The sequence below is a fragment of the Talpa occidentalis genome, unplaced genomic scaffold, assembly GCF_014898055.3.
Source record: "Talpa occidentalis isolate TD23 unplaced genomic scaffold, MPIMG_talOcc4v2.1 talOcc4.10, whole genome shotgun sequence".
Lineage (NCBI taxonomy): Eukaryota > Metazoa > Chordata > Mammalia > Eulipotyphla > Talpidae > Talpa > Talpa occidentalis.
In genome coordinates, this window is record NW_023600993.1 from 97,505,492 (window position 1) to 97,516,952 (window position 11,461).

General features: G+C 44.6%; 2 protein-coding genes across 3 annotated transcripts in view; one reads left to right on the forward strand and one right to left on the reverse strand.

The window, feature by feature from the left end:
• Nucleotides 1-11,461, forward strand: part of EYA2 (EYA transcriptional coactivator and phosphatase 2) — a 267,711-nt gene that overhangs the window by 81,918 nt on the left and 174,332 nt on the right. For both annotated transcript variants that reach the window (XM_054698087.1, XM_054698088.1), the window contains exon 5: nucleotides 2,787-2,903. In XM_054698087.1, the coding sequence (XP_054554062.1) occupies nucleotides 2,787-2,903 (117 nt within the window). The remainder of the gene's footprint in view (nucleotides 1-2,786; nucleotides 2,904-11,461) is intronic.
• LOC119237691 (matrix metalloproteinase-9-like) overlaps nucleotides 9,477-11,461 on the reverse strand; it is a 5,668-nt gene continuing 3,683 nt past the window's right edge. The window contains exon 9 of the mRNA XM_037501642.1: nucleotides 9,477-9,487. Within this exon, the coding sequence (XP_037357539.1) occupies nucleotides 9,477-9,487 (11 nt within the window). The remainder of the gene's footprint in view (nucleotides 9,488-11,461) is intronic.

Below are 11,461 nucleotides of genomic sequence, written 5' to 3' on the forward strand. Positions count from 1 at the left end.
CTGAGATTCTCAGGATGAAAATAGACTCCTCTTGATGAGAGAGCTGTGAAATATTGTGGCCATGTTTTCCATGTTGGCATCTATGAAATTTGAAATATAGGAAGCAGGTAGTAGACCTCCCATGTCTATCTAGAAAATCCTTGCCATCTTCCTGTACTGCTCAAGAAAGAAGTGTGGAGCAGCCTCCACACTGCCCCTGCAAAGCAAGGCTAGGATTTTTCCTCCAGATAAGTTCCTGGAGGCGGGAAGCAGGGACTCACCTTCCTTGGTTCAGGGTTTCATGCATTAAGAAACCAGAGCCTAAAAGTCTTCTGTTGAAGCAAGCAAGATTGTCAGAGCAAAGAGCTCAGTTAAACTACAGCATGGGAGAGCTGGAGGAGGGTCTTTAAAGCCCTTTGTAACTCACTGCACTCTGATCTGGGTGCTACTGGGAACACATGGTATGCAAATGAACTTTAAAAGAATATTATAGCTAATCTATTTCAATATGTATCATGAAAAATATATGTAATTTAGTGAGCCTGTACTTTCTTGGTTATTATTAATTAAAGCAAGCAGAGTTTTTAATTTGAGTTGATTTTAAAAGTATATGAAATGAATAATTTTTTGATGGTCCTGGGATATGGAAAAATCAAGCAAAATATACACAAGTGATTGTAGCTGGGAAAACTCTGACCTAATTCAAACCTCTAATTTTTTTCATGGGAAAATTGAGGCTCAGAGTGGAGGGACTGCTTAAGTAATATCACAGAGCCAGGAACTGAGAACTCTGAGCTAATGAAGAGTTTGCATCAGGGACTGTTGATGTTGCAAACTCAAACCAGCATGTATTGTTCCTCTGCTCAGAGTACTCCAGGGCTCTGCTCACTCAGGGAGATCATAGCCAAAGACCTCTCAGTATGTTCTGACTACCCTGTCTTGGCCTCCATGGCCTCTCTAAGCTCACTTCCTGCCCAATCCTCCACTCCAGCCACATGGGACTCTGCTGCTTGCTCTGCCAGCAGGCCAAGCATGACCCTGCCTCAGGGCCTTTGCACACACCTCCTTCTGCCTGTTCTGTTCCCTTTGCCTGGGCACTCTACCTCCAGATATCTATCCAAATGTCTTGCTGCTCTACTTCCTTTATTTTTTTATTTTTTTTTTTAATAGAGGCATGCTTTATTTATTTGTTTGCTGGTTTGTTTGTTTGTTTTGTTTATACATGCACTGGGTACAGTCAGAAGCGCGGGAGGGTGAGAGAATTCACCAGAGTCAGAGCGGGGAGCAGAGCAGGCAGAAGGACCGAAGTACACTGCTGAGGGGAGCAGCGGGCGGCAGGAGAGGTCTGCGCGCCATGTGGGACCCTCCTCTGGTGGCCGGGGAGCAGCCGGGGATCGAACCGGCGCTGCAGAGGCTGCGGGCAGCTTCGCAACCCAGCGCTCAACCGCTGTGCCACCGGGGAGGCCCTCTACTTCCTTTAGATCTTTGTTCAGATGTCACCCTTCCACAGGACTTATCCAGATCATTTACTTAAAATTCCATTTGTTCCTTTTCCTTTAGCCAGCTCTCCAACCCTTCCCTGCTTTATTCTTTTCCATAATACCTTAAGACTATTATAGATGGAATCCAAAAAACTCAATCCTGTGTGGGGGGTTAGTTAGTGTGCAGTAAATGCGGTGGCGGGAATCAGTGAGTGTGTCTGGCCAGCTGAGCATGCCAGGGTTTGGGAGCTAGTTGTATTCTATCCAAATTTATTTTACCAGAGTGGTTTATGTGTCGTTCAACTCTACTATGTGTTTCCCTTATTTTTCTACTCTCAGTCTCCTCCCACCAGACTATAAGCTCCAAACAAAGATATTTTGACTATTCATTCATGCTGTGTCTCCAGTGTCAAAAATCTGTCACTCCTGGCCCACTGTAGTGCCGAGTTAGCACTTGTGGAATGAACAATTAGTGTGTCTCTGTTGTTGACACCTCTGCAATTCACTTGCTTACTTGGTGGTACCACCATATTAGCTGAAGGCTGTGTGAAACCTGCAGGTCATTCCTGAGCCTCTTATGGAAGCCCACAAGAGGTTTTATTCCATCTTTTTACACCAGTAAGCATTCTCTTCATTTATGGGCGTGAGTAGGTGAAGAGGGAAGTAACAATTAAAAAACTACCTCCAGAACATCTTACAGAGCAAAGATGGTTCACTTAACACCATCACCCAAAATCCTGATGGACAGTTAAGCCATGCACGGTGCTACTCTGTGGAGCAGGTGATTTGCAGGCTCAGTACCCTCAGAGCTAGGCAGGAAGCAAGAAGCTGACGGCATGTGCAAATTATGAAACCTGGCAGGCCTGCCTTCCCTTATCCACTTTTGATAGTGTCCTAAGATGTAAAAAAAAAAACGTGAAGCTACAATGAAAAAATAATTCCTTAAAACCAACCTCCTCAATGTCACCAAGACAGCACAAACTGTGGTGACCTGGGAAACATGCAAACTAGGGAGCCTATGGGATTGTCTGTTGTCACGGGGGGACACAGACCACACCATCCTGTTGCTCATGGGAAATCATAAATCAGAATTTTTGGTAAAATCTGCTGATTTTTAAACAAAAGCAGCAAATTCAGATTTTCCTTTAAAATATTCAGCTCTATTAAACTATGTCTGTAGGCTACCTTTGGCTCACAAGCCTGTTTACAGCTCCAGGTTTGAAAGCTGATAAAATTGCATGCAGTCTTGACTTAGCCGCTCTTCTACAGATGACAAGGAAGCATCCTAATCACATGTCACTGATGCTTCTTTTTCCTCCTTCTAAGGTATCAAGACAGAAGACAGTTTGAACCATTCCCCAGGCCAGAGTGGATTCCTCAGCTATGGCTCCAGCTTCAGCACCCCACCCACTGGACAGAGCCCATACACCTACCAGATGCACGGTCAGTGTATGCTTCAGCCCCTCCCTGTGTGTCTCGAAGGCACTGCCTGCATTGGGTGTACAGTTGTTTGTTCATTTATTCAACAGATTTATTGAACACCTACTATGTGCCAGAATCTATCTCAAGTAATGGAGTTTCAATAGTAGACAGAATAGGTAACCTATACCTACCCTTGTGACAAGAGGGAGATTGACAATAAATAAGGCAGCAAATAAACAGGCTAATTTTGGAAGAGGTTGAGTACAATGAAGCAATAAACATGGTATTTGAATAGAGAATGATGAGCAGTTGAAAGGTCAGGAGAGGTGACTTATGTACCTTTAGATTGAATCATCAGGGAAGACTCTTTGAAGAGGTGACATTGGACAAAGGACCCAAAAGGTCTCTGAGGCAGAACCAGGCATGTGCAGGCCTGGGGGATGAGCTTTCCAGGCACAGGGACTAGTCAATGCAAAAATTGTATGGGGAGAAATATCTTTTTTTTTTTAATTTAACATGTTACATTTCACAAATGTAAGGGGTATTTCAAAGTGATTGTCATTGAAGCAGTATTTTTCACATCATTATAGAACAGGTTATAGTCTATATTCAGTTTATTGCCCATGAAATCCCTGGCTTATTTATTATCTGTTACACCTTCAAGCCTATCCCTCCAACCCATCCCCTGGTAACCACCATTTTATTCTTTGATTTCCCCCCCACATATAAATGATGTCACGTAGTGTCATCATTCTCTGTCTGGCTTGCCTCATTTAGCATAACATGCTCAAGGTCTATCCATGTTGTCATAAATGGCAGGATCTCCTCCTTTTTCATGGCTGAATAATATTCCATGGTATGTTTCTATTCAACCGCTGATGGGCATGTAGTTTGTTCCATATCTTGGCTACTGGGAATAGTGTTGCAATAGACATGGGAGTGTATATATCTCATTGAAAGCCTGTTTTGATTATATTCCTTGAAGAGGAATTGCTGAATTTTATGGTCTATTTTTAGTGTTTTTGAGGAACCTCCATATTTTCCATAGATCTTGGACTAATTTGTGTTTAGTGTCCAACAGTGTCTAAGGGCTTCCTTTTCACCAGTACCTTTTGTCTTGTCTTCTTGATGATAGCCATCCTAACTGGTGTGAGCTGGTCTCTCACCTGTGGTTTGATTGGCATTTCTCTGAAGATCAGAGATGATGAACATCTTTTCATGTGCTTCTAGCCCATTTTGTTGTTCTCCTTAGAAAAATGTCTGTGCAGTTCTGCCCACTTTTTGATAGGATTGTTTGAGCTTATTGTTCTTGTGTGTTTTTTAAATATATTTTAGATATTAATCCCTTTTCTAATATATGCTTTGCAAAGCTTTCCTCCCACACTGTAGGCTGCCATTTCATCTTGTTGTTTGGAGGAAAAGGTCTTTATGTGTTTGAAGTGCAGAACAGAGTCCAGTGAGGCTGGAACAGAGGGGGTGTAGCAACCACATGAGCAGCTGGAGACAGAGCAGGCCCAGCAGAGCAAAGGCTGCAGGCAGGAGAACCTCCTTAGTGGGGAGGGACTCCACTGGAGACTTGGGAATCTGGGTGTCATGAGTAAAGAGGGGAGAGATGGACGTGAAATAGGAGCATGGAGCAGGACATGTAAAACGGTGATATTTCCTCTCTGGTCCTTGCAGCAACCACCTAAGGTGGGCACCATCAAACCTGCTTCACAAAAAATGAGGCTCAGAGGGAAAATTGACTTACTCAAGATCACAGAACCAATAAGTGTTCAGAGCTGGGTTTCCAGAATCCCAGTGCTCACACTGACCTTTCAGTGCTGTTTCCTGGGCTTCTTCATGCTGCCAGGCACTGCCCTGAACTCTGCATACATACTTCCCCTTAATCCTCCCAACAGCCCCATGAGGCAGAGTCTGTCATTACCCCCACGTTACAATGGAGAAACTGAGGCACAAAGTGCTAAAGTAATTTGCCCTCGGTCATGTGACTGTGGCCATGGGATTTGAAGGGTGCAGTTACCCTTGGGAGCCCAGGCACACAACCACACACCACCCTACTCTCCACACTCCTGTGGATCCATCTAGAAGACGATTCTGCATGGGTGAACCCTGATCTCAACCTTACCCCTACCCCCCACCCACTCAATCCCCATCAGCCCTTCACAAATGGAAAAACATCTGCTCTGTCCCCGCACCCGACCATGGTTATTTTCTTATCGTCCTCCTGGCCCAGATGCCAGAAGGACCACAACAACAGCTGGACTTTGTCCCAATTAACTGCCTTCAGCCTAATGCTAATGGCTATGAACTGCTCTTGAGGCAGCCCAGACATTTTGCAAGCCTGACATATTCCTCCTTAAATATTTTTTTCAAACACAAACACACAGAACACTCACACACCATGCCCATGTGCTTCCTATTAACTTTTTTTTTCGAGTTGTTCCAGCAGAGAAATAAACTCTCTGTAGGATTGCAGAATAGAAGACATGGGTTGAGCTTAGTTTTAAAAGCGAATGAGGAAATGAAGAGGGAGATTGAGACTGTTTTAGGCCAGAAAGCCTCAGTCTTCTTGGAGTAAAATTAGTTTAGAAGCTGAGAAGAGTCTCTATCTTTTCTAAGAATTACAAGCAGAATTTGGGGGAAGCAAGGAGATGCCTACCCCATTTTTTAAAGGTGTGTAAACTGAGGCACAGCAGCAGAGTGGCTTGTATAAGGTCACAGGGCAAGCAAGAATACAATCAACTGACCTGCCTAGGTTTTCTACCTAATCTGAACTTCCAGAAACTTCAGCAGAGTCATTGCCACCCCAGGCCCTGGTCTGAGATCTGTATCTATTTGGATAACGTTGTCCCTCCAAACGTACAACAAACGTAGAAGAGAAAAGTTCACAGCCTTTGCTTGGTTGTGTATTATCTTTTTTTAAGTTCACACAGGGGTTTTTTATAGCTGAAATGCATTTCTTTTGGGTTTGAGTTTTTGTTGTTTGTTTCTTTTTGGCATGTCCTGCTTAAACACTGCTATTCACATAAATGACCACAAAGATTAAGAAAGAGAAGAAAAAACATCTGAGTGTGTGTTGTAAGAACTTGCTGGTGCCATGCAGGGGTCCAGCACTGTGGACCTGGGCTATGCTCCATCCTGGCTGTGCCTCACATCTGTGGTTGAGACGCTTGACTTCTCTGTGCCTCGGTTTCCTCACCTGTGAAAGTGGTGTCATAGGGAGATGACCCCATGGGACTTTTGCGGGCAGCTATGAATAATTCATGGCACATTCAGACAGAGTTCATAAAGGCCCATAAAGACTGGGTGCTCTTTTTGTTTTTCCTCTTAGCCCTTTTATGACATGGATATTTACATAGCAGAGAGTCCAATAGAGTAAATTATTGACATTTATCAAAACCCTAGTGGACATTGACACTGCCATGAGGCTAAGGGAGGGGAGTGAAAGGGACCTCGAAGGTGGTGATGGGGGATAAATCAGTAAATAAATACACAAGTTGGCAGAGGGGTTTCTGAAACCTAAATCATTAACTACTTTGAGATCAAAATCATTCTGGTGCCACTGTCCCTGGCCCGAGAGAGCCATGTGACTTTGGTCAATTCACCAAACTTGCATGGTCTGTTTCCTAGCTCTTGTGTTCACAAATGTTCATTGAAACAGTAAAGAGGAGGGCATGATGGTCAAATATATCAATTATATTTGGTAAACAGTGTGAGACACAAAGTTAAGTGGGCATCTTCCCTGAAGTAGTTCCGGAACTTTTCCAGTCCCGTGCACCTTGTGACTCTCCAAGGATGGAATTTGATAGTTTTCCCAGGTGATTTGAACAGGAACTTTCTCCCCACACAATGCCTGTGTGCACTAGAAAGCTCTGGATGTGATGATCTTCCTGTGTTAACATTGTTTGATTCTTCTTTTCTTTTTTTTTTTTTTTTTAAGAATGAACCTGTGTGCTTTCCTTTAGTTCTGTATTTTAGTTGATTTAATTTATGCTGAAATATGATTCACATACCATCAAATTCATCCTTTTAAAGTGTGCATTTTAGTGGCTTTGCTCTAGTCATAAAGTTATGTAGCCATGACCACTATCCAATCCCCCATTTTCATCAGCCCAAAAAAGAAACCCAGGTCTATTCTCCATTACTCCCTATTTCCCCTCTCACCAATATATTTCTTTTTGGTGATAAGAAAAAAAAAATACATTTAAGCAGTCGTTTAAGCAGATTATGCATTTAACTAGTTTAAACATCTACAGAAATCTCTTCTACTCTTATTCCCCCATCCACTCAGTTCCCAAGCCCTCCACAGTTAATCACTTGTGCTAGATTTTGAACCCATCCATAATTTCTTTTGCAAATATTGGCAAACATGAGCACAACCTATTATACTGCGTATTTCTCAGTCAATATTTAACTCATACATGATTTGTAAATAAGGAAATGACATCAGTATAACTCTGATGTTGCACTGATTCCTTTGCTTTTAGGATTTTCTCCCTATTACTGGCTTTAGGCAATTTAATTTTTATGTGCTTCGGTATAGCTTTCTTTATGATTCCGGTACTTCAGGATCATTGAACCTCAAACATGTGAGCTTATGATTTTTGGGAATTTGGAAGTTTCTGAACATTATTTCATCAAATATTTCTTCTCCTGTCCTCCCACCCCATGTCTTCAAGTTCACTCATCTTTTCTTTTAATCTGATCTGTTGTTAATTACACCCTTGGCATTTTTCATCTCTTACATAGCTTTCATCTCTACAAGTTTTATTTTGGTCACTTTTTAATGTCTTCTATGTCTCTACTTAACATATCCCATCTTTCCTCCAGCTCCTTGGACAGATGGAATATAGTTACAGTAACTATTTCCTGTCCTTGCCTACTAATTCTATCATCTGCCTCTTCTAGGTTGTTACTGATTTTTCTCATTATATGTCACAGTTTCCTGCTTCTTTGCATGCTGCTAAGTTCTGATTGGATCCCAGACATTATTGGGTGCCAAATATTTTTATATTCCTATGAATAGTCTTGATTTTTGTTCTGCAGTGCGGTCATGTTACATGAGACTAGTTATACATTTACCTGGTTTAAACATCATTCAAGCCTTGCTTTCAACTTGAGTAAGTCGAGCTGTATTTGGTCTCTCTCCACCTAACAAAGTTTTCCCAGTACCAAAGCAACCCTCTCCGAGGATTCTGCCTAGTACCCCTTGAATTCTGAGGTTTTCCACTCTGAGTGGTAGGAACAGAAACTATTCCTGACTCTGTCATGAGCTCTAAGGATGCTCTGTCTAAACTTTTTGGGTGGTCCTCTCCCGGAACTATGTAATCATACAGCTCCCTTCTCTCAAGGATTGCCATCTTAGGAATTTATTTTTTATACTACTCAGCCCCTCTTATTCAGTCTCATCAGGAAGTGGAAGAAGTAAGGATGCCTGGGTCCATTTGCATTTTTTCCAGCACATGTGGTTCCATATTTTCTTAACTGAACCCCAGATTCCGAGACCACTTATGAAAGGAAAAGATTGCAAGCCAGGTGGTGACTTGGGGAGCAGGGAAGATCACCCTTCGAGTCCTGCACCTTGGGCTTATTTCATTAGCGAGGCACACTGAGCCCTGAATGGTGAGCATCCTTGGACCTGGGGTACAGTGGAGCTGGTGCCCTGTTTCTTCCTGGCAGCAGCCACATTCAGGCTGTCCGGGCCCAGCCCATTTTGAGCAGGCTCAATCTGCCTGGTTTGACTGCGTCGGTCAAGACAGAAGCCAGGCTTGGATTCCCTGGGGTTCCTGGACTGAGGTCAGCGTTCCTGGTGTGAGTCAGCAGTTCTGCTCACAATGAAGTGGGTGAGGTTTTCCCAGGCGGGTGAGCACTCTCGCACCAGGCAGCACCTCCATCCTGGCGGTCACCTTCATGGATGTTGGCTGGCTCGCTGCCTCCCACTGGAGCCGACGCTGCTGGGTTTAGGAAGGACAGAGGCTGTGCAACCAGTTTAATTCAGTTGCCCTTATGTCCAAAACCACTGGAGAGACACATGAACAGTCAGAGATTGCGAATATGTTTGGAGATAGGGTGAAGTTTCATCAATGACCATTTGTTCAGATAGTACTTTCCTAGAAACCTTTCTGTGATGACAAAAATATTCTGTATTTGTCCAGAATGGTGGCCACCAGCCACCTGTGGCTGTTGAGCATTGAAATGTGGCTAGTGCCCTGAATGACTAAATTTTTAATGTTCTTGAACTTTGGTTAGTGACAACAATGGAAATATGCTAATGGCTACCATGTTGGGTAGTTCACTTTTAAGGATGACTAAAAATCAACTTTTGATCTGATTAGTGCAGGGGTGAAGACGAGTAATTAGTAGATGTTATGAATTAAATGTTTGTGTCCCCCTAAAATTGTGGGATTCTATTAAGAAAATATGGAGCCACATGTGCTGGAAAAAATTTTAGGGGGACACAATTTTAGTCCATAATATCTACAAGTTACCCCTAACACCCAAAGAGTTGCTATTTGGAGAGGAGGCCTTAGGGAGGTAAGTGGAGTCAGATGAGGTCATGAGGGCAGAACCCCTGTGATGAGACTGGTGTCTTTAGAAGTAAACTGAGAGAGCAAGCGAGAGAGAGAGAGCACACTCAAGAGAGTGAGCTGTGATTCCTCAGAGCGCACAGAGGAAAGGCCATGTGAGGACACAGCGAGAAGATGACCATCTCCAACCCAGGAAGTGAACTCTCATCAGAAACCAAATCTACTGCATCTCGAGCTTGGACTTCCAGCCTCCAGAACTGTGAGAAATCATGTCTGTTGTTGAAACTACCCAGTGCATGGGGTTTTGTTATGACAGATCCAGCTGACTAAGACAGTCATTTTCTGAGACATGCAAAAGCAGAGGTGGAAAAGCTGAGCGCTGGGAACATGTTTTTGTTTCTCTTTTGGAGTTGTTCCACTTTCTCTTCCTGCCCATCGGGAGAGGGATTTTCAAGGCAAAGCCACCAAAACAAGGGCATAAGAAGCCCATGCAGAGTTGAGCACTTGCAGGAACGAGCCTGGCGCCTTCTTAGAGCTGTTGCTCCAGCCATGTTAAAGGGGCTCTGTGCTGGGCACGAAGAATAGGGGCGGGCAAGACGGTGTGCCCCTGACCGCTGAGTCGCCGTCCAGTCGTTTGACAATGATCAAACAATGACACAAATCATAAAATTGCATCTAGAAAGTGCTAGGAGGCAGGACTGAGATGGTGGGTGAGGGGGAGGTTGAGGGATGTGGGGGCCGCTCAGGCACACCCCACAGATGCGGAAAGAATGTTGGCTTTGGCCCTGATGACTCAGGTGAGGAGCAGTGGAGAGCTCTGAGGAAGGAGTAATGTGCCCCATGCGAGGGGAAGCAGGTTTGCTCTGGTCACCTGGGAGAGCAGACTGGGTGAGGATGGCAGCAGGAGGCCCCGTGCGCAGGCTCCGTGTGGTCCGGGGAAAGACCACAGAGACTCTGCTTGGGGGCAGTGAGGACTCTGGACAGGTTTTGATGTGAAATTGACAGGAATTGCCAAGGGGTTGGAGTCGGGGTGCAGGTGGAGAGGGGCCAGTGAGGCCTCACCCTGAGCAGGATGTGCTGCTGACCAGCTTCCAGACTGTCCGGATCTCCCCAGGTCCCGGGGAAGGAGCTTCATTTCAAGCTGAGTTTTCCTTGGCAGGCAGGTGGGGCCTGTGAGTGGGGAGCAGTCTGGACCCCGAGCTATTTACACTGCTGACTCTTAATCTTAATGCCCCCTTCCTATAGCCAATATCCTAGAAACTTCCTTTTCTACCTTGAAATTTAAGTGGTATCTCATTTAACTTGTTTTTTAAAGTCAAACAGAATGTCTTTACTATAAAACAAAGTCACTTGTAAACTCTGTTTTTGAACATGGAACTGCCTGGGCATGTCCACACAAATTGACATAATAAAATAGTCAGACACACCCAGGCCGAGACTCTGTGTCCCAGCAGCACAGATGTCACCTGCCATGAGGCCCCGGTCACGTGACTGCATAGTGGCAAACGGCTCTTGGTGAGATCTGGACAAAACAAAGGACAGGCATACTCCTCTTGGTGGAAGTCACCCCAATGAAGACAGCCCCCCTGGAGCCTGTCATCCCCCAGGGATGAGACTGCTGAGTCAATAGCATGGTCTGTTGAGTATATTTCAAACCAACACACACTACGGAGAAGCAATGAATGGGCACAGGTGACACTTTTGGGAGAGGGGGCACTGAGGTGGCAGGGCCTCACTGCCTGCACCCTGGGTTCTGTGTGCACGCCGTCCTCGCTCTTAGCCCCAGTGGTCTCCCCAGTGAAAGCGTGTGGCCACTGAGAAGATATTGAAGTTGGGCGAGAGGCTCAGCCGGCACAAGGGGTCTGGAGTCCACCCTCTGTGTTGTGGGAGATGCTGGCTGACCACACTGGTGACTTTTAACCTTATTTCTAGCCCAAAGGACCTATTTCTGTGGGCCAAGATGGTGCCCTAATGGTGGCCAATTTGGAAGTAACATAACTGGCAGTGTAAGGGTGAGTGAGCAGGTTCTTTCTAATACTGAAGGCTGAC